Source organism: Manis javanica, chromosome 1, assembly GCF_040802235.1.
Source record: "Manis javanica isolate MJ-LG chromosome 1, MJ_LKY, whole genome shotgun sequence".
In the NCBI taxonomy this organism is placed as follows: Eukaryota; Metazoa; Chordata; class Mammalia; order Pholidota; family Manidae; genus Manis; species Manis javanica.
Window position 1 is genome coordinate 55,487,437 of NC_133156.1, and position 23,401 is coordinate 55,510,837.

A 23,401-nucleotide genomic window follows, 5' to 3' on the forward strand; every position below is an offset into this window, starting at 1 on the left:
GGAGCCTGCAGGCGCGTCCCTCAGTGATACCCCTCCTTATGCGGTTCCTGTCATCAAGTGCTCTGCTGCTCTCTGTGGTTTCTATATCCTTTTGTGCAGAAACTGCTCATCAGCCTCAGCTTTTCCAGGAAGAACCGCTCTGTATGTAGGTATAGATCCAGTGTGTACACGGGAGAGGGTGAGTTCAGGTTCCTCCCATGCCACCATCTCGGACCAAGTCCAAAACTGTTTCTTTTAAACAGAATTACCACAAACCAAAACCACAGCAAAGTGTAAATAAAGCTCAGGATTTCTTTGCAATACTTTTCCTAACTAGACTAAATCTCCCTGAAGATGTTAAAAAGTGAATGAATGTCTTTCAAGTTGTTATATTAATTTGAAAGATATGCTCAATGTTTAATATACATTCATTGTTTAAATCAAAAAAGGGTAAAAACTAAAATGGAATACAAATTTTTTAATGTGTAAAATTTCTTGAGGACCAGTGAAAATCAGTAACAAAGGACCTTTTGGGAATGAAGTTAGCACTGGTACTTACATGACTTTTGACCTGTATCCCATAACCTGTCAACAAGATTTTGCCCAGACTCTAATAGAATTGCATGTAATCTTCTTAAAATCATGAAGGAATAAAACACAGAACAGTTGAACTGACATTTTCCCTCTTACAGAGCACTTACGGAGTTCAGTGATCGATCGCAAAGACTTAATCATCAAAAGGATTAAGCCCAAGCCCCAGCAAGGAGATGACATCACAGTGATGGACGTGGAGCAGCAGATTGAGGCCTTTCGCAGCCGCCTGATCCAGATGCTGGGGGAGCCGCTCGTCCCACAACTCCGAGACAAAGTGCACTTGTTGAAGCTCCTGCTCTTCTACGCTGCAGACTTGAACCCTGACGCAGAACTTTCTCCAAAGAACTGGAGCAGCCCTTGAGGTCCTTTGAAGCACTGACACACCAAGAATACCTCCCCGGACTCTATCTCCAACTACTCGGAAGTTCTGAAAGTATGGAACAGTAGTTAAAAATCTTACAGGACCAAACCTCTTATTTATCTGTAGGTTATAACAACTTTCTAACTCATTAGTAAATATCTTTTTTTTAATATCCTCTCCTAGCCCATTCCCAAATAGGGCTTAAATATATAAGTGTATATATTTTTTAATAAATTATTTATCTATACTTTTTTTGAAACAGGTAATACTAATATGCACTATGTGTTTGACATTTCCATTCAAGATGTGAACAAAGATCTCTCTGCTGAACAATTCTAGACTTCAGTGTTGTGTCATATAAGGTACTGACAACCTGTTTTGAAAGAGAAAGACATTAATTTTTTCCCTGGTGGAACATAAACATCTTATATTAGAACTGTTATATTTGCTTATGAATTTGATCTTGTGGCCACTCTAAGAAAAGGACTGTTACCAAAAATTTGATGTTAAAAGAATACAATAAAAAGGCAATGATTTCCAAAATATCAAGCTTACCATGCTTAGGTTCCATAGTTGTGAGTAGACAGAATGGAATTAACTCTTTAATAGGACCAAAAAAAAACAGTCATCCATACTTGCGAAAGCAGTGTTTTTATTGTCAAAACGTTTTAAGTAAGAGATACAAGCATAACACAAGACACAAATAAATTAATTATGCTGATCATCTTAGACTCCATGGACAGACTCTATGGAAAGTTCAGCTCGGCTCCTTATGTAGACATGACAGTATCCAAAATAAAACGCAGCCAGAATTTGAGACAATGTTCCAGACAATGACTGAACATGTACACAGTGAGGAGAAATAAAAAGGTAGGTTTCCTCGTTGGCTTCCACAGTAAGGTATGTATTTATAAAGGTATGAAGATCATTGGGGGAGGAGGGGAGGATTTCATTAGAATTTAAAATTCTTCCAACTACCAAAAAACAGTTTCACATCCTGGCCTGTATAAGGAAATCAAAATAGGGTGACACTAGTCTCACATGAACCTATAATCTAACTGTAGTTTATAATCTAACTGTAGTACTGGGAGTAGCAGTACTACAGAGTATAAACTGTAGTTTATAATCTAACTGTAGTTACCACCTTCTTCACTTCAAAAAAGTTTAACATCCACTTACATATACAAACCAGAAGACTGTATTTTCTCCCTCAGGAAGTTTTCAACTAAACTGGAATTAAAGTGCAAAGGACATGCAAGATTACTGTTTGTTCTGTGACACAAAAAAGAGAAGCATCCCTCCAACACACTGGCCCGACAGGCACTACAGCACAAGCTGTACGGGACAGTGACCCAGCAGGTGCGCTGAGACACAATAAGACTCAGGTTCAGGTCAGGAAGGGGGATCCCTGCCAAGTCTGGCTTTTAACTGTACCTAGATCTCAAACAGTCTCAGGTCTCCTAACTGACAAGGCTGGAGCACATTCGAGACCAAAGCTGCCTTAACTCGTCAATGTGCACCCCTATTCCATGACTCGTCCAAGCCCACGCTTGACAGTGGCCAAGAAATCAAGAAGCCTGTTTAGCAACAACACAAACATTATTCACCTAGTAAGCAGTGATCCAAGTTCTCGTCTAGGGTAAGTGATACAAAAGTGGTGATACGGTCCCCATACATCACTGCTGAGATTTCATTTGACTTTACGTTAAAGCAGTACAAAATGGCTTCTTCCACATAAGGACAAGCTTTGCACTAATGTTCTCAAAAACAAATTATGTCTCCAGCTCTTGCCTCAATTTTAGAAAGATGTATTTTTCCTAGGTCAGAGCCACAGTAAAAGGAGAGTTGGGCACAGACACCCTCTATCCAGAGTCCCTGGACTGGAAGGAGCTCTTAGAAGCCGGTGGGTGTGAGCACATTCAGATCACGAGGTTTGAGATTATGGGTCCGAGGAGGTTGTTTCTTCCCTTCTATGGCTGGGATGTCCATCTTGGGTGGCTTAAAGGTTGCTGGATCTTCAGCCATTCGGGTGGCCTGGACACGCATCAATTCCATTGGAGAAGGCTTCTGGGCTCCTTTGTAAGTCTGGGTGGCAAAACCCCCTACACATAAACCAGAGAGCAGATGACTTTGACATTAGCAGGCAGCTCCCAATGCACAAGGCAAAATGCCTCCCCCATGGCTTTCTTATCTTGAAGGAGCTGCCTTACCTGAATCAGACTTCTGGAGGGGTCTTGGTCCAAAAAGGCTCCACTTATCTGCTGAGTTTTTGTCCTTATCCCCACTTCCAGAATCCATGGTGCTGGGATTTGGACCAGGTAAGGCTGTGGAAGAACCAGAAGTGAACCAGCCTCTGGAAGAGAAAGAATACATTTCCTAATGTACCCTCTCCCTACCCCTCTGACGTGCCTCACACCAAAGGACCATGAACTGTCAACTCCCCCTTCTCACTCTGATACCACAGACTCAAATCCCAGTTTTATAGGCAGCACTGGCTTCCACTGAAGCATGCTGCTGCTGCTCACAAGGATACAGGCAGCCTCACCTGGACTTCTGCTTCGGAGAAGAGCGAGGTGTACTGCTCGGGGTGGACTGGGCTGAGGCCGGCTGCTGCTCTTCTCTGGCTACCTCTCCACTTTGTAGCTTTAGTTTCTGTTCAGATGGGTAAGAAAAGAAAGTTTTTAAAAATCAGAGCAAATACAAAATAGTTACCAAACAGCTAAGTTTGGGTATACATGAGTTGGTTCACAGTCTAACTTAAGGCAAAAGATAAAATATTAATAGATGGAAAAATTTTAGATTATTTAACAGATTCCTAATTTTGCTATACAATAGAATTCCAACTTTTTAAAAATGTATATATTCTACAATGTATCTCAAATATCTCTGTACTAAATACCACACTAGAGCTTTTACATTAAGAGAAGTGAAATAATTTTCACCCACTTGTCCAGCCGTAAGTGGAAAAGCCAGAACTCAAGCCGCAGGCCTTCTTGCCCTTTAAGTAGGGCCTTGAACTCTTCTCTCACTGGCTCTCCCACCATGTGTAAGTCCTGCTACTCCCAGGCTCTCAAAACCAAGACTCAGGCATGCTATTCCCCTCCAGCCAATTGCTGCTTCTGTGAAGCCTGCGCCTCCCTCTTTGAGCTCCCACAGCCGGTCACCCTGGGCCTCTCAGCACTGTGAGCAAACAGCCTAGCATCAACAAGAGGAGAGACAAATCTGCTTCTCAGTTCTCTGTATCAAGGCTCCCATACTGTCTCTGTGCTCCATGTCCACTATGTCAATCTTTAACCGGAGATACATTCCAAACAAATGACCATTTTTGCATTTTCTTAAACACTCCATCTATCAATTTATATAAGCTGGCATTTCAGGCATCCTCACATTCTATTCGTGGGGCCAAGAGAGACAAAATGAGCCAAAGTCAATTCTACCATTATGTAGGGTAATTGCTCAATTGGAATTCTGACTGACACCTATCCTGGAAAGTTTTCAGTGTCAAAGACTGACAAGGTCCCTTCTGGAAGCATCTCTCTTGTCGGAGAGCTTAAACTGGACACCAGCCCAACCCCAATCCACCACAGTAGTGGCTTTTAAAATTAGTATACAAAGAATCACCCGGGATGCTCATTACAAAATGCAAACAGTCCCCGATGTCTTATATCCCTACCCACAGGCCACCAGAGCAACATTGTTCCTCCTTCATACGCTGCATATCATGATCCCATTTATGAGCCCCTTGAGAGGTCAGATTCCCAGCCAACTTTAGAATATGGGGAAACACCCATCAGTAAACAGGGCACCAGGAGACCTGAGTTAAAGTACCATGACTGGTCAGACATATGACCTTGGACCTCAGTCTCTTCATTTATAAAATATGAAGAATATCTACCTCAAATTAATTAATTTGAGGATTAATACAAAGATTAAGTGAATGCAAGTGCTTCACAAATCATAAAGCACTATTAGGTATCAAGTGGTCTTCCCTGAAAGTCATTTGAAACTTTTTTTTCATACAACTATTTGGTCATCATTAACCTTAGTAAAAATTATTCTTTATTCACTCCAGTTTTAGAAATAAAAGAGAAAAAACATAATACCTTTGATTTTCATGTTTTAAAAATTAAATACAGAGCACGATATTCTTTCCAGCTGAAGTGTTATCTCTACTGAGATTGCCCAATTCTCTCTCCCTCAAAGTCGAACACTCTAATGCAGTCCACAAAGTGATCCTTACTGGCTTTGTTGCCCATAACATGCCCACACACATCACATATGTAAGCCAAGTCTTACCTGATTCTCCTAACCAGAAGCAAACAAGACAGATGACCCACTTTATAGATAGAGAAGCAGAGACTATGAAACTAAGTGCTCCAGAGCTTTCAAGTAGACAGTGGTGGCACTGAACCAATTCTAAATTGCTTGCCCAACTCTCTTTCCACCACTCTTCACAGCCCCCACCTAGCTGAGCTGGTTAACTTCTCAACTTCTAAACCGCAGCATCTCAACTATGAATGATGAGGGTTTTTTTCCAAAGTTCCTAAGAAACAAGCTTACGTGGAGTGCTTCTGCCACTCGAAGGTACTTGGTCTCCTCAGTGGTGAGGCCCTTGTGGGGTGTGTAGCCAGCATCACTCAGCCCTGCCTGCTGCTCAAAACGATGAATGCTCTCCTGCGTCTGTTCTGGGAACACAGGAGATGATGGTCATGCCCTTCGCCCTCTCCTGTGACAAACTGGGGGAGATCAACACAGAGATCTGCCATTCTCCCCAGTCGAGAATAGTGACCATCCAAGGAGCTCCCCAGACAGGCACGGCGACAGCGGTGCGGGACCTCGCACAAAGCTCTCTAACCAGGAGGCAGCCTTCCCTCACGCCAAGCTAAAGAACATGTTACTCCTAGAGAGACAGCCAGATAACCTCCAGGTAAACACTCCTTACCTTCCTCTTATTTGCACACTGTGACATTTTCTTTGTATTTAGAAATGCAACATGGAGAAAGCAGCTGACACTCAGAAACAGTGCAAGTTCCCAAATATAGTTTCCTCAGACAAACTTAACACCCTCTTTACCCACACACAGACCTTCACCAGAGAGAGACAGGCCGCATTTAGGCTAGTTGGTACCAACATACCCATTCAATCCCAACCACAGAGAACTTGCCTTGAAATAGTCAAGGTCCACAGAGCCAACATTTTTGTGGTGTAGAACTGCCTATCACGGTGCCTCACAGAGCAGATAGACTTGACTTAGTGTTAAGGCAGTCTGACCTGATTATCTCATAATCAGTCATTATTTCAAATCAGTGGAATGACTGGCAGTTTAATTTTTGCTTAACCTGTACATACATCACATAACATACCCCTATGTACAGGAATGTGACACCTTGGACCCAAACTCTAGACACCAGGTGTTCTTTATGACATTGTCATTTGTCTTCTAAGGAACTATGTTATTTCCATCAGAAATAGAAGCAAAGGGGTTAAAAAAAAAACACTAAATGCATAAAGATATTTTCTGAAAATCTAAGAAGGATTTAATGATTTACCATACACCATATTTTAAATGCAGCTATTTTTTTAAGACTATAGCAACATCAAGTTTATGACACTATTAATTGAAAAAATCAAATGGTATGTCTATCTACAATTACATAAAAACATGCATGTATGTGGAAGTAACGAAGCCATATAGGTATGTGAAGACAGTAGTATATTGAGGAGTTACAATGTTTGCACTGTTGGCAAATGGTGTTTTCAATACAGAAATCATACTGCACTAGAAGAAAAGAACAGTGACTGAGCTTTCCAATACGCCACAACACTCTCAAGCTTGCAAAATACAAGCAGTAGTTGCTGACTCAAATGGCACCTTTATGTGTGAATAAGATAAAGTCCAAGTAAGAGTTTGGAACTTTTGGTTCATGGGTGAATTCTCCAGGAACTGCCCAAGACAAAATGATGCCCTCCCGCAGCAGATAAAGAGGGGCTTCCTACTTCAAAACTGAGCCAGCCCAAGAGAACCTCTATATGCCCTGCCCTGGACAGAGGCTACTGCTGACAAGCAGAGCTGTGTACTAATAACTGTTAACCTCCCACAGCAACTAGAAGGGCCCTCCAGAACCAACAAGTATAGTTCATCTGTTACAAGATTTTTTTTTAATGCAAGCTCTTGTTTCCGATCTTATTAGGACCAGAATGCACACATTCTGAAGACTAAACATGCCTGAGGCACCAAACATGCCTCAAGGTCCAAGAAGAGGAACAACTTTCAGCTGTTTCCTTTTCTTTTTTTTTTTTTTAAGTGCGGGGCAGGAGGAAGATGCCTCAGTGCACCACCTTCTCCAGCAGGGCTTGTGACGGTAAGAGCAGCAGCACCCAGCTACTGGGCCCAGCACCAGTTAAGCCTCCCCTCAACCTGCCAACCAGAGGCCCCAATTCACAAGAGGGGAACAGTCTCCACAGTTAAGTAACTTGCCCAAGGCCACACTAATGGATATGGGAAAATGAAACTGTACCAACAAAGCAACAGGAGTGCACCTAAATCAACTGAGGCTCAACATCTGGCAAATCTTCCACCTGAATGGAGCATCTGCACTGGTGCCTCCTGCCAGGCTCGGTTAGGACCGGCCATGCGAGGGCAGTCTGCAGACTCCCCGCAGCTCGGGTGGAGGAAGACTAAATTGTTCCCACGCCTTTCTATTCTGAGGGCAGAGAGTGCTTACTTGTAATCAGAGAATTCATGATGACACGGGTGGCTTTAGCCTTCACCACAGGGGCCTTGTCCGAACTGTCAATGGCCGATGACAGGGTCATGGCAAGGGAGGAGTCACTGGCCTCTCCTTCCTCCACCTGTTCGGGAGAGGTAAGGAGGCACTTGAGCAGGGCAGGGAGTCACACACCTAAACTTACTCCTGTGGGGAGGTTACTGAAATGTCTTTAATCTGATAGGTAAGGAAATATTTGAAGGGGGGCTGGTCATCTCTACCCAACCGCATATGTGTTATCCACAGGGACAACACATAAAGACATTATGTGAATAGCTTGCATTTATAGAAATGGAAAAGCTTAAATTCAAGCTCTGAGGGCTCTAACCGGCCCAGCCTACGTCCACTCAATCTCCTATACTATTGCCCCACTAAGAATGCAGAAGAAACACCTACTACTAAGCACTGACCATTAGTGGGCACTGTGCTGGCTTCGGTTTAGCCTCTGCACTCACTGAGTGATTCTCACACTTTGCTGAGCCTCGGAATCCCCTGGAGGGCTCGTTCAACAGGTTGTGGGGCCCCACCCCAGAGCAGATTCATGGGGCTGGAGTACGGCTCGAGCATCTACAGTCCAAACCAATTCACAGGTGATGTTGAAGCTGAGTCCCCAGGACCACATCTTGATGACCACTGCTCTAAAGGTCAAGGAATGGTCTTTTAAAACAAACCAAACCATCTCCACTTGTTAGAGATTTGTTAAAGAGAGCTGAGAGCATGCCATGGCACCTACTGTAACCTAAGCACCTGATGCCATGCTCAGCACCAGCAGGGAGGAGGGACCTGTATTTCTTTGCTCTCTGCCCCTGCAAAGGAGCAGGACAGAAAGGAGAGGAGCGCAGGAAGTACTGCCATGCTGCATCCCTGTTACAAACAGCATTTATGCTCTTCAGCTGTGACCTTACTCGAGGAAAACTGGAACTTCTGCTTCCTTTCTTGGAAGATGGTTGTAAGGACAAAGGAAAGAATATGTGTAATGACTCAAGTGGAGCTTTCCTCTGAGAGCAGCTGTTCCAAACTGTCCACTGTCCCAGCTGGGGCACAACAGCCACCTGGAAGCCCATCCTTTGCTGGTGAAGCAAGCCCTGGAAGCACTGTCAGAAGCCATGCTGACATTCCCCTCTAGTCCCTGAGTCCACTGCCTTGGCATCGCAGGCAGGTTGCCCGTGTCTTGTCCCCAATACTGCCAGTACTGGTCACACAAAATGCTTTCTCCTCAACAACTGATGGGGTCAGATTTCAGCAGATAACGGATTTAGGGCATTTCCCCCAGAGCTGCAGGGCACACTTATGTAGAAAGGAGCTCCCTGTTCTGAGAGCTTGATGGGGGAGCTGTTGGAGGCAGGGGGCGGCGGGGTGGTAGGAGCAGGGGCAGTACTCATTAGAAAGGAAGTTTCAAACAGAGCTCTACCAAGTAAAAGTTAAGCTGGGAGCCAGGAGTCATAATATCAGCTACACACCTACTGTGTGTCAGCCTTTTAATCCTCTTTTATTTAATTCCCACAAGACCTCCATGAAATAAAAGCTCAAGGGTGACACAATATGCCCAAGGTCACTGGTGTACATAGACCAGTAGGTGATTTGTAGGCAGTCTGTTTAAGCAGATGCTTACTATGCACTTCCTGTTAGGCCCTGAGCTGTCACAGCTCAAAGTTCAGTGAAACTGTAGCCACAGATTAAATGGCCTCATGTGACCTTGGCAGGCCTAGTTTATGCAGGCAGCGGTACAACCCTGCTTGCATTCTTGGCGGTTGGAGAGTCAGAGGTGAGAGGCACACGATCGCTGCAGTCAGGAAGCACAGGCTTCAGTACCATGTCCACAACAAGCATGTGAGAATATATGAAGCCCAGCTGCACAAGAGGGCTGCGAGAGCAGGTCAAGGTGTGATAAGGGGTGTGAGCGTCGGGGAGGGAGAGGGAAGGGGAGAGGTAGGGCCTTAGGAAGAAGGCAGCTCTTACACGGGATGGCAGCGGCATCTGAGGCAGGAGGGAAAACGTAGCATGTGTTCAGGAAAGAGTCAATTTCCCCCAATCGCTCAATGAACATTTTTTTCAAATGTACCTTATACCAGGTCCCCTGCTAGATACTGCAGATACGGTACAAAATTGGACATGGTTCCTGCCCTCAAGAAGCTAACAGAAAGTGGTAAAATGATGCAGGAATTATGACAAGGGTCCATGGTACAGTGAAGAACTCGAAGCAAGAGGAGATCATCTTATTGGGAAGATGAAGGAAAATCCTCACAGAGGAGATGGTTGAGCTAAAACACTTAATGGGTAACATCTGTCAGGCAGATGGACTGGGAGGAGTAGGTGGGAGAACAGAATGGAGACTGTATGCATTCCAGGCTATCAAGCAGTGTGAAGCAGAGTCAGAGGCCTAAAATACCCTATTAAGTGCAAGAAATCTTAGGTAACTTGTGTGGTTAGACTGGGGGATGGGGGGAATGGTGGCAGGTGCTGGGTAGCAGCCGACAGGACCTGGATCATGCAGAGCCAGACTAAGGATTTAATGCTGCAGGGTATATCGGGTATGATATTAGACAGGAGAAAATTAGAAAGAAAGGCCCACCAACTCCACTGAGGCACAGAAAAGACACCAGGATTGGTGGCTGCCCAATTCTCGGGGTACTGGGAGCCACTAAAGACTTCTGGAGCTGAAGAAGGAGAACAAAGGGGCTGGGCTTGCCAGAAGCAGTCAGCAGAGTCAGATACCTTAGCGAGGTGCTGATACTTGCGCTCTGGAATCACTGGCTTCCAAGGGATGCTGCCCATGTCCGATGGAGGAGGAGTCATGGGCGTAGGGTCCTCGAGGGCATCATCATAGCTGAATGCCCGACGGTACATCCCGATGGGCAGGGACATCTTGCCTAGAGGCCCACTAGGCTCAAGAGCTAAGAACAGAGACACCTGTCAGGATGGGTTCAGAAGCTGAACATACTAGTAGCTTTAAATTACTCTGTAGGCAGGAAAGCTCTGAAACACTCTTATTCTGGGACAGAGCAAGAACAGCTGTGACACTTCCATTTGCCACTTAACCCCCTCAGCAGCCCTAATCCATTTTTATGGATTAGGAAACCAAAGTTCAACTTAAATTTATCTGAGCAGGGTCATACAACTTCAAAGTGCAGTTTGGAGTCAAAATCCAAACCTATCTGGTTTCTAAGCCTGTGTTCTTTATGCCACAGAAGCCACCCCCACGGCAAGTCAAGCTCTCAAGTCATGCAATACTGAGGATATGAAGTTCTTATTCCCGTTTTATAGATGAGGACACTAAGGCCAGAGGTGAAGGTGCCCAGGTATGTACAGAAAATAGCCAGCTGGGGCTCAACTGCAAATCCTCCGCCCTCCCTCGCTCCCAAAAGAGTGCCATTGCTAGAAACACTGAAAACAACAGGCTGTCCAGCACCCTCTCTGGTTGCAAGTGTTCTGCATGATTGAAACAGCAGAGCCATTTCCATTACAGAAATTGTTGACATCTGCTCCCAAAACACTGCCAGCAGACGCTGCCGTCCCGCCCACTGGAACTGACTGGCAGGAGGTCCCGCAGTGACACGGGCACCCTGCTTCAAGGGCACTCTCAGCTCTGCCTGACTAGGAAGCAGAGTTCATCTTGTTCATTCACTAATCCTTGCACAGCAGAAATAATGACAAATCTTGCCTTTGGTGTGGCACTTTCCTGTTGCTTAAAATTATACAATCACACTTATTGTGGCAATTAAGTCTGAAACCAGCAAAGACACTTCATTTGTTCAGTTAAACAGAAAGGACTAAGTAGCTGCCATTAGTATTAATTATTACTAGCAAATCCATAGAAATAGAGGATTAACAGTTGCCAGATACTAGGGGGGCAGGTGAGGATGATGAATGACTGCTAATGGGTAAGAGATTTTCTTTTCAGCATGACGAAACTTTTTTGGAATAGTGGTGACAGTCACACACCTTGTGAATATACTAAAAACGAGTAAGTTATCCACTTTCAATGGGTGGAGTTTATGGTATGTGAATTACCTCAATTAAACAAACACCCAAGCAAATAATAATTACCAAGTACCTTTCCTTGTCGGCACTTACATTCTTCATCTTACTAATCCTCATTAAGCAGACAGTTCTTCCCATTTTCGAGCTCAGGAAACTGAGGCATAGATCTTAAGCAACACCCAACTGGCAAATGTGGGATTGGGGCTGGAACACAGATATAAGTGCTCCCACTCAACAGCCAACACTCCTCGCTCCCCAACTACAGAGACCCAATGAGTGCACCCCTATGGCACGCTGGTTACAGGGAGTTTCTGATAATCACAATGAAAGACAAACTAAAACATGAGTTGATGAGGTGAGAGAGCAGAGGTGGAGCCACATTGGGAGACGTTGGGGAGACTCCTAGTGACCTACTTAATTTAGAAGCAATTTCAAAACCACCTTGAAGACCCCTCACAACAGCCTTCCTGAACATAATAATAAAGTTAGCTAATATATTCCTAAAAAGTGACACCAAAAATTTTCTGGGCAGTAGATTGATGTATATTCATCACTTAACTTTTAACTCACATTTTCAAATATTTTATGCTTAATCTTCACAGCAACTTGAGAAATAGGTATTCTCTCTCTACTAGAATCAAAATTTTAGTGATTCAGATTTGATTTAAAAAATCACTCATCCTTCCCACTAAACAGTGCTAGGAGAGACCAGTGACTTCAGTACCCCAGAAGTTACTTGTGGTCATGAGAATTTTCATGATTAAGTTCAATTTTCCTTTAATCAGGCTAGTGCCTTTTTGCCTAGAACATCCATTACGCCCACCTTCTACCCCTCAAAAAATTATAATTATTTGGGTACATACTACAAGCTACACAACTTGTTCTGAATCTTACTTGATACTTGTAGGAAAAGTGACAAATTTGTCATACCTGTAAGTGAAATGACTGCTGTCTTTCAAGTTAGGTCTTTGGTTCATACCCTGGCTGGGTGGTTAATAAGATAATATATAAATGATACCAATCTATTAAGTCTGAATATTCACCTGGTGGCAATAAGCAAACATTAATATATGGTTCAAAAAAGTGGTTTCTGCCTAGCTTAAACATTAAGGGCAAAACAGGACTTTATCAAAAAGAATTAAGTTTACCAGGCACTTCTGGTGGTCTTGAAGCCATTGAAAGACTGGGATCCAGGTGTTTTCTATATAGAATTCGGAGCTGAGTCCCTGCCACCTAATAAAGATAACAAAGGGCATTTTCTTACAGTGAACACCAATGAATAGCTCCAATGCTGTTCTTCCAACAGGCAGAGTTTTATGCCCATAAAACACAGAGCTTTATGGTTTGTTTACAAGGTTGAAACACACATGAAAGAGCCGATGAGTGACAAACATATCAAAGAGGTAAAAAAGGATAAAGTCTAAGGTCTCACAACACCTGTGATATGACAGACACTATGCATGGTGAAAAGGTCACCTTACCAGAGTGAAATGATGATGATCACGCTGACAGACTGGTATTACCGAGGAACATTGTTCAGCTGCTGCCAGTTAGCAAAGTTGCTCTGAAAGAGTCCGTCCATTCCAGAGGTTCTAAGAACAAGAACCAAACCAACCAGCATTGGTACAGCCCTTCTGAGGCTGCCAACACCTCCCTGCACATTCATGCATTCCCCACACAACTTTGCAAGAGGGATTATATTCATTTCTAAGTTAGGGTTCAGGGTCCAAAGATCTCAACCCACAGCAAGGGACAAGGTTTCAATAGTGGGTAAACTCATTCTTTGTTGCTAACACTGACTAATATTTATAAGGGTTTTCTACAACACGATGTGTTCATCCTTACAGCAACCCTGCAAAGCAGGCATTCTTTTATCCCCAATTTGAAGGGAACTAAAATTCAGAAGATAAGGGATTTGCCCAAGGTCCACAGGAAAGTGGACCACCTGGAAGGCAGGTAGTTTCCCCTCCATTTTACAAGGGAGTTAAAGCCCCAAGAAAGACAAGTTACTGGCTTTTCAAATTGCTACAATGCCCCTCTATCCTGGAGCTCAGTGGAAATTAGTTCTTTATTAAAGAGCACAGCAGAAACCAGAGTTCAGCCATCCTCCCGGTTCGACCCAGATACATCCCCTTCCACTTTCCCTTCCCGCCTCCCCCAAAGAGCACCTCCTTCACTACACACAGAACAATGCCACTAGGATCTGAAAGGCCAAGTCTAACCCTACCCACTGTCTCACCCCGCAAGACTGTTAAGACTGAGATAAAGGCCGGGACCTGGCACAAGCCAACAGCAGGGCAAGGCGGAAGCCTGAGAGGGGCGGGCCAGGAGTCGGGGGGTCCCAGGTTAGGCCGGTCCGACGAGGTAGAGGCAAGGACGCCAGACAGGGCTGGCTGCAAGGGCATCACAAATAGGAGCCCCACCTGGGGACCCCCATGTGGGGAAGGGACAGAAGCCAGGGGCGATCCGGCCGAGCTCTCAGCCTAGGTATGGGGAGAGAGAAGAGAGAGGCCCCGGGCCAGCGCCTCGGTGGAAGGGCAGGGGCGCGCCCCTCCGGATGGGCGGAGGATGCAGCTCCAAGGAAGGCGAGGGCCAGCGCGTCTGGCTACCTGTTCTTCCGCCGCCGCGAAGCTGCCTGCGGCCGGAGCTCCGACACTAACGAGGCTCAGAGGACCCACGTCTCCCGAGAGACTGTGGCGCAGTCGGGAGCCAAGCCATGGCGTGAGCCCCGTTATGCCCGCGGCGACACTGAAGGTCCGGTGACGGACGGGGAAGTACAGGCTGCAGCCTCCCCGTAAATCCTCCCGAGGCCGCGTCACCTTCGCGAGACTTGGCCTGGGAGGCTCAGGGATTCTGGGAGTTGTAGTCCGATCCGGAAGGCCCCTCGAGCTCGGCCCCACTGAGTATTGCGGGAACAACTCCGAGTGAGGAATCCGCCCGCTCCCGGAGGAATAAGTCACCCTTTACCGCAACTCTGTGCCTGGGACCGTGACAGGCCGAGGGGAGATGGCACAGTAAAGGGGCACCCTGAAACCCGTTTCACGAGGTGAAGTTGCGGTTCAGAGAGATGAGAAGTCACTGAACTAATAAGCAGTGAAGTGAGCAGGGACCCTCTTGCAAGAACAGCTGGCCTAGTCAGGGTTCATACTAGCCGCAGAACCAAGGGGAGCAAACGGCCCCTGCCTGCCGTACAGTAAGATGGCCCTTCTTGTATCTTTCCCTTTTACACTAAGGAAAATGAAACGTGGACAGGTACCAACTCAAAGGTCACATTCTGATGGAAGACGTCTTTCCATTAAGGGCTTACAAATATGACAAAGCGACAGAATTTAGGAAGTAAAAAGTTGAAAAAAAAATCCACCAACGTTTCTACCCCATGTCAAAGCTTGCCACGAAGCCTCATCTCAGGAGTGCTGTGAGGGGTTGGGGTCGCATCTTACATTTAGATTTCAGCATCTGACATTTGCCAGGCCTACTGGCAGGCCTGAGAGGCTTACTCATGCAGCTTTAAACTTGAAGGCATTACCAGCCCAGCCCACTGTGCTTGAATATGCTGTGAATTAGTCTTTTTATAAATTATATAATTAGTTTACACATAGCACAATTACTATTACAGTGCGATTTGTATGTGTGTGTGTGTGTGTGTATGTGTGTTTGTTTAAAATGTTAATTTGGAACTTTTAAGATATGCCATAATTTGTTACCCTCTGTAAAGTAAGAGATGAGGCTATCTTCTGTCTGTGATCAGAGAGGGGGAGGTGAGCTGGGGGTGGTGAATAGAGAGGAGCATTAAGATTTGAAATGACCATTTCAGAGGGTGGAAGAGTAGAACTGACTAGAAAGTGTGGAGGACCCAGTTAAGGTTGGTCACCATGACTAAATGGTTGTGCCATTCTGCCTAGTTGTGTCTCATGGAGTGTAGTTCAACAATCTGGAAGCAGGAACAGAGAGGAGCTTGTTCGATTTACCCAGGTTTGGGGTTCAGTACAGTGGGCAGGATCAAGAGTCAAAGTAGGAGAGGAAGTTGACATCTGAGCGCCTACACAGAGCACAGGCTGAGAAGCTGTTTTTCAGAGGATCATGTCTTGCAGGAGATGAAGAATGAAGCCAGCAGACAAGAATATGGAGCAACCAGCAAAGTTTAATAAGAGTGAAAGAAGAAAGAAAAACTCCTGATTATCAGGAGGGGGTCCAAGAGAAGACACTGTGAGAGCTGCAGTGTCTAGAGTTTATAAACACAAAAACGGAGTAAACCACCCAAGTGACTGGTCGTTGTTACTAAAGCCTGTTGCTATGGCCGAGCTAGGATCAAAGGAAAAGAAAAACTCCCTTTTCTCTCAGGCTGAATTTTCCCAGATGTCCATGATGAGGCTTCTTGTTTACTGGGAAGCCTTGACCGTGACTTTACCTTACCAGGGCCTTGAGCTCTATCTCCCTATCTAACACCTGCCTCACTCTTACAAACACTGCTATAATCATAAGGATCATTATAACAGGATGCATTTGGCTGCAAGAGAAAAACTCAACTAATAATGGCCTAAGGAATTCAGTGTTTTCTTACCAAAGAGTTTGGAGAAAAGTAGACCTGGGAGTGCTTTGGAAGCTCTGTATTATGCCCTCAAGGTCCCAGTTTCTTTCCTTCCCCCACTCTGCCCTCTCTCAGCAAGTTGGGCTTCACTGCAGGCTTGTACTTCATGTCTGCACTATAGCTGCCCCAGATCACAAAGCATAGCTTCCTCACAAGACAGCATTCTGTGCAGGGAGGGAGAAAAATATTTCCTAGAAGGCTGGTAGTCATCTACCTACATCCTGGGCCACATTGGCCCAGGGGAACTGGAAGCCCCAATTAGCTTAGTTTTAAATTATGACACTTCCCAGGGGCTTGGCACATGCCAAATAAATAAAACTGGGGTTCTGTTAGCAAGAAAAACTTGTTGCATAGGCCACCAACAATGTCTACCACAATCATTATCCTCATTTGACAATTGAAGAAACAGATTAAGGGAGGTTATGTGACATGATAAAGGTCATAGACCTCATAAGCAGTGGGTCCGTTGAGCCTGGGTCTTGCAATACCACTATGTCATGCCCTGTTTGGATCTTGCTGACTGTAAGACTAGTTCTTTGCACATAACAATGGATCCCAACTAGGAGCTGAGGACAGTAAGTGTTCCTGGAGGCAGTCATGAAGTGAGATTAGGGGAAAGAAGGAAACCTCCTGGGTATTCACCCATTTCTAGGAACTTTACAAAAGTCTTATACTCCTAATGAGGCTACAGAAGCAGTTCCCCAAACTGATCTTAATGTTAAGAACCCAAATAAGAATTATCATCAGATGCCAATTGTTGGGGAAGAAATTATTCATGCAGTCTCCAAGTATCACCTCGTAGACTACTTATTAATCAAAAAGGGTATTATTATGAAGCAATCTGGTGGACACCACCTCAACCAAGTGACACATTAGCATCATCAGTACATGAACAATCAAATATTTATGTACCCCTGGTGTGATGTCCTTAGAACATGACCTCAAGTAACATCCCTGCCAAAATTGTTTAACACAAACCTAATTATAAGGAGACAATCAGACAAATCCATATTATGGGGCTGTCCCAAATGATTGGCCCAGACTTTTTCAAAATGTCAATGTCATTAAAGAACCCCTTCCCCACAAAAAAGACTAAAACTGTTCTAGTTTAAAGTGTACCAAAACATTATAACAAGTAAACACAACATTATGGTACTTAATTGAATCATTGGATTTCTGTCAAATCAGCTAAAAAAAGGGTATTATTGGGGCAACTGAGAAAACTACATCTGCATTAAAATTCCTGTGTTATATTGGTACTGTGGTTAGGTAGGAGCTGCTTCTTTTGGGAGATGCCTTCTGATATCTGAGACTGAAATGCCATGATGTCTGCAACCAATCCTCAAAGAATTTGTGTGTGTGTGTGTGTGTAACTGAATATACTTATGAAGAAAGAAAGATGAATCGGTAAGGCAAAATGTTCACGGTTGGTGAATCTAGATGGATTTACAGTGTTCATTAAACTATACCTAAGTTTTTTCCTATAGGTTTGAATTTCTTAAAAGAAAATAATTGGGAAAAATCCAAATGGAAGGTGGTTTAGTTAGAACTCATTAGTTGAAAGGAGAGAAACTCACCTTCATCAGCTTGACTCACAGAATCCCTCTTGAGTACCTGAAACCATAGGCTCAAATTTTCTCCTTCTCATCTTTTCACTCTCTCTCTCTGTGTATGGAACAGGACTGCTGAAAGCTCTCAAGCTTTCCTTCCATGGAGAGGAGACTGGCTCTGTTTATCAAACCCAGTTTGAAAACCCCAAACAAGGCCTGGCCTGGCTTGGATCAGTACTCTTTCCCACCCAAACCAATCATCTGTATGCATGAGGGCATGATTACATTAATGTCAGCATCCCTAAGAATCTCATGATGGGGGTGGGAGAAGCATTTCCCACAGGAAGGGGGGAGGCGACAGAAAGAACAGTAGTGCCAGCATATAGCAGATGCAGTCAGCCACCACTCTTCAAGGACTGGTGCATATTTAAGGGACAGGAATTGTGCTGGGTGCTGGAGGTATGGCACCAATACAATCCGTGCCTTCCTGGCATCTACTTTCTAACAGAGGAGACAGGCAATAAACTGATATTACCCACATTGCTAGTTAAACAAATGGGCAAAGGATATGAAAAGACAATCACAGAAGAAAACTGAATGGTAAATAAACATACAAAATGGTGCTCAGCCTCAACCTAGTAATTCCACTCCTAGGAATTTACTCGAAGAAAACAAAATCCATGATTCAAAAAGATATATGTACCCCTATGTTCATCGCCACACTGCTTGCAATAGCCAAGATATGGAAGCAAACTAAGTGTCCATCAATAGATGAATGGATAAAGATGTGGTACATACATACAATGGAATATTATTCAGCCATAAAAAAGAAATCCTGCATTTGCAACAACATGGATGGATCCAGAGCATATTATGCTCAGTGAAATAAGCCAGGCAGAGAAAGAAAAATATCATATGATTTCACTTATTTGTGGAATATAAAAACAAAGTAAAACAGAAGGGACAAAACGGCATTAAACTCATAGACACTGAGAAGTAACTAGCGGTTACCAAGAGGGAGGGGAGTGGGCAGGGGCAGGGGAGTAGGGGGAGGGACGACTGTTGAACCACTGTGATGAACATTTGGTAATAAAAAATACATATAATAATTTTTTCAAGTGCTCAGCCTCACCCCAAATGGGAAAAATACAAATGAAAACAAAGAGATGTTAAGTTCATTTCCATCAGACTTGCAAAATATTTTGAGTTTGATAATGTTGGTAAGGATATGGGGAAATAGGGACTCAGCATTTCCTAGAATGGATTATCAATTAGGGCAACCACTTTGGAGAGCAATTCAGCAATAGCAAGTAAGGTTAACGATGCACAAATTGCACTCATCAATTCTACTCCTCAGGATATACCTTAGAAAAACTCTCACAAATGTGCTCAAGAGACACGTAGAAGAACCTTCATTGCATCACTGTTTGTAAGAGCAAAAACATGTAGTCAGCCCAACAATTTCAACAACAGAAGAATTAAAATGTAAACTATGATATATTCATGCAATGGAATACTACACCACAGAAGAAATGAATGAACTAGATCTCCACATATCCACTGGGTAAATCTCAAAAACATCATGGTAGATTTTAGATAATAATGGTTATGTTACCATGTATGTAAATCGTTAAAAAAAAACAAAAACAAAAAATGTTTTGATATTGTTAGAAAGAAACACGCAGGTCCAACATGGTGTCATTTCTGGTAGGCCAAGCCACCAAACCAGGGCCTAATACTTAAACCCAATTACAGTTTCAACCTTCCCCAGAAATGCAGTCAGTCAGGAATTTTTTGTCAGCACCATCAGTAAAATAATCGGTCACAGGAGCCTCTCCATCTGCCCTAACAGAAAATGGGGTGATCTGTACTATAAGGCCCCCTCTGCATCCCCCTGAGAGAAACTGATCTGCCTGAAGCAATCCCTTTTCTTTTGCTAGTAACTCCTCCGCCCCTATAAAAACCTTCCATTTTATACAATTCCTTAGAGCATCTCTCTACCTGCTAGGTGGGATGCTGCCCGACTCATGAATCACAAGCCAATTAGATCTTCAAACTGACTTGAGTGAATTTTGTTTTTTAACAATACATACATAATGAAAATATAAAAACATAAATAATACACATCAACTTCAGGATTATGGTTTCCTCTGGAAGTAGGAGAAGCATTTTAGTTATGTTTGAGATTATTTTTAATAAAAAAGAAGAGAATATGGCAAAATGTTAACTATCAAGTCTTGGAGGTCAATACATGGGTACCTGAACATGTCTGAAATATTTAATAATTTTAAAATTCAGAAACATTGAGTAAATTAATTAAAATGGTGAACTCAAGAGCTTATCTATTTCTGTGAAATTGAAATATCCTAATATCCAACTGAGGACTCAGGTGAGACTTCAGGCCCAATCTCTTGAGTTTAAATTCCTTTTCAGAAGAAAAGTCTGATAAAATGAGTGGACCCAGTTTCCAGCATCTATACAGGGATATCCAGGATATTAAAAGAGTGATTTTGAAATCGCACAAACCTAGTTCAAACAATGGCTACATCATTTACTTACTCTGTGATCCTGGGGAAGTCACTTCCTCTCTACAAGCTTCAGTTTTCTCTTGTAAGAGGTGCAGGTAAGCTGACAAGATGGCAGGTAGCACAAGCCAGTCCAAGTCAGGGGACACCTGAGAGTCAAAGGGACATTGGCAGAGCTGAGAGACTAGCCCTATGGCTACCAGAAGAGGGCTGGCCTTGGGTGTAGATAACAGTCCCGCGCAAAAGAGGACAGAGGTCCAAGATGGAAATAGGCCCCTTTAGAGTTTCAAATAGATGTACTCTTTCCTCTTCCCCACCTTGCCCTGGGCAGACCTTGGCCATCACTGTGGTCACACCATTACCAAAGGCTGAGACGACACTGGCTTGGTGGACGTGGCTTAGAGCCTCCAGGTTGGGGAGTCAGTAACAAACTACTAGGCAGTGAACTGGCCTTCACCTTAGCAGCCTCTCTTCCACCACTCCTCTTCCCCTCCCTGTACCAAAGGCACTAGGTTATGGCAACTGTGGGTGGCAGCTTCTAGTAAGAGTCTTACCTGAACAGAGAGGGATGTAGGGAAATTCCCCAGGGATGCAGTTGTCTCCTCTGGACAGTGCAAACCAGAGGGTGTAGACTGTACACCAGTCTCCTTCACAACTCACCAGAAAAAGTTCAAGCTACACTTGGGCTTTGTTCCCTCCCCCAGGCACTCAGTTCTAGCCCCAAGGAAATAGGAGCTCACAGGGACAGATAAGGGATGCCGAAGGACACACACCCAACAAGAAAAGACAACTACTTACAGGACAACCTTATCCTGTTGTCCTAGCAGAGTTAATGAACTAGGCAGGACAGGAACTGAGAATAAACAGTAAAATAACATTCCAAAAGAGGAAAGGGAGAATTTTGGATATAGGAAGGGGGAACAAGAAATCATAAAGAACCAACTATAGAACCAGATATGAAAAATGTTGCAGATGAAATAAAAACCTCAAAAGCTGGGGTGAATAGGAGTGTGGATATAGCCAAAGACCAAGTAAGCAAATATAAAAATCAAGTTGAGAACTTTTCCTAAAAAGCATTAAGTATAAATAACTGAAAAGCAAGAGGTTGAGCCAGTGTTGTCAGGCTGGCTACCTCTGGACAGCATGGTACATGATATAACCAGTGGAATCCTCAATCAGGGACACACACACACACACACACACACACACACACACACACACACACACACACACACACACACACACACACACACACACACACACACACACACACACACAGTAAGTTCCACAAAATGCTGTTATCTTCATTTTACAGTAAAAAAACATAGTTCCTACCCAACAAATTGATTTTCCAATTCACTAATGGTCTTTAATCACAGTTTGAAACACAGGATTGGATTCATACTCTTAGGCTCTTTCCCCAAGATTCATTCACCTCTCCCCGGAGCAGTGATGCCTTTGAATGGAGAATTTGGGAGAAGGCAGTGAGCATGCTAACCCAGCTGCTTCCGGGCTCTCCTCCTGGCTCTGCCCATCTGCAGAGAGGGTGGGTCAGGATGCTGTCCATCTCCTGGAGAGGAGCCTGGCCATGGAAGTTCAGCAGGTGCTCCACTGGACAGTTTCTGTTCTTATTTCAGTATATACCCATTTCTGACTGTTTAGTGCCTATGTCTCTACTGGCTGTTATTCTTAATACCACTCCTGTCCTTGCTTGATTTGTTGTGTCACTGATCTGGTAAGTAGTCATTTCAGGGGAAAGTATTAGCCAGTCTATTTCGGCTCCACATCTAAGCCACTTTCTCCAATTGACGACAAAGATGACAATTTTTTCTCCATTTGGCTGTCTACTTTGTCTTACTTCTCCTTTAGTTCTAAGCTTTGGGAGAGGAAGTATTATTTACTAATCAGCTGTTATGGACTGAATGGTTATATACCCTCCAAAATTCATATGTAGAGGCTCTCCCCACAATATCATATTTGGAGATGGGAGCTTTGGGAGTAATTAAGTTTAGATGAAGTCATGAGGGTGGGGCCCCATCATGGGATCGGTGTGAACAGAGACCAGAACTTTCTATCTCTGCCATGTGAGAGGGCCCTTACCTTGATCTTGAACTTCCTAGTCTCCTGAATGGTGAGAAATAAATTCCTGTTGTTTTCACCCAGTCTGTGGTATTTTGTTATGGTAGCCCAAGAAGACTAAGGCACCTGCTAAGATCCCAACACTGAAGTGTTAAATGGTGACAAGAGGTTAAGCAAGATAAGACCTAAAATGTTACCAACACATTTACTGACAAAGGGTTCGCTACAGACCCAGATGAGAACAGTTTTGATAGGTGGGTGGGGTGAGGAATAAGAAATACACATTATCCAGAAGTGGGGTTGAAATGGAAAGGAGAGGTAGTAACCAAAGGCGGGAGGCCAGTTTCCTGGACAGGAGAGATCTGAGCATACCTGTGGTGACGGGTTACTAGAAAGAGCTGGCTCCCTCCTGGTCTACAAGCTGGCTTGGGGTGGCTTACAGTAAAAACACACCCGTTCACCCCACAGCTCCTCAGGTGGTCCTCCTCTTAGGTACCTCTGGGTCGGTTCCCCTGCTCCTCCTTGCACTACACCTGGAAACCTTAGCAATCACTGAGGGTCAGGGGGAGGACAAGGTGGTCAGGTCTACCCACTTATTTCTGGCCCTGGTCTGGGATGCGGCCAAGGAAAGGTGCAGACTACAAAGAGTCAGGAACCCGGGTTCCAGTCCCGCTCTGCCACTACAAAGCCGGATAATCCCGGGAGTCTTGCCTCAATTTCCTCCCTGAGGTCTTGAGGTATGCCCAGTAAACTAGTCGGTTGGGTTTGAGCTCAGGCTGCACCAAGGGACTAAAGTGCGACCTGGGACTCGGTTTTCCCCTCCATGAGACACCGCTTTAAAGGGAAGCTGAGAACAGCCGTGAGCTAACTCCGTGGCACCCAAGTGTTTGGTAGAGGCCAATACCACCTACTCCGGTCCTGCAGAGGTATCAGCCTACTGCTCCTCTTCCCCTGCGCTTCGGCGGGCGCCCCCACTC

At 44.3% G+C, this 23,401-nt stretch overlaps 2 protein-coding genes across 10 annotated transcripts in view; one reads left to right on the forward strand and one right to left on the reverse strand.

Moving 5' to 3' along the window:
- The window catches only part of SIMC1 (SUMO interacting motifs containing 1), an 88,350-nt gene extending 86,782 nt beyond the window's left edge, over window positions 1-1,568 (forward strand). For 2 of the 7 annotated variants that reach the window (XM_073232456.1, XM_073232460.1), the window contains 2 exons: window positions 100-178; window positions 672-1,568. In XM_073232456.1, the coding sequence (XP_073088557.1) occupies window positions 100-178; window positions 672-934 (342 nt within the window). In that variant the 3' untranslated portion in view covers window positions 935-1,568. Of the gene's footprint in view, window positions 1-99 lie in introns of all 7 variants that reach the window. The other 5 variants (XM_036995109.2, XM_073232479.1, XM_036995113.2 and 2 more) reach the window with 4 other exon arrangements.
- Window positions 1,567-23,351, reverse strand: KIAA1191 (KIAA1191 ortholog). Of its 3 annotated transcripts, XM_017668552.3 has the most exons (10): window positions 23,336-23,351; window positions 20,380-20,494; window positions 13,164-13,274; window positions 12,831-12,915; window positions 10,417-10,595; window positions 7,660-7,786; window positions 5,495-5,619; window positions 3,480-3,586; window positions 3,145-3,287; window positions 1,567-3,036 (listed from the first exon to the last, which is right to left on the reverse strand). In XM_017668552.3, exons 4-10 carry the CDS (start codon window positions 12,856-12,858, stop codon window positions 2,828-2,830), a joined length of 918 nt encoding a protein of 305 aa, XP_017524041.1. In that variant the 5' UTR covers window positions 12,859-12,915; window positions 13,164-13,274; window positions 20,380-20,494; window positions 23,336-23,351; the 3' UTR covers window positions 1,567-2,827. The 3 variants fall into 3 exon arrangements, with proteins under 3 accessions (XP_017524041.1, XP_017524040.1, XP_017524042.1); XM_017668551.3 differs by lacking the exons at window positions 20,380-20,494; window positions 23,336-23,351 and adding an exon at window positions 14,292-14,497; XM_017668553.3 differs by lacking the exons at window positions 12,831-12,915; window positions 20,380-20,494; window positions 23,336-23,351 and adding an exon at window positions 14,292-14,497.
- Between the last annotated feature and the right edge of the window lie 50 nt (window positions 23,352-23,401).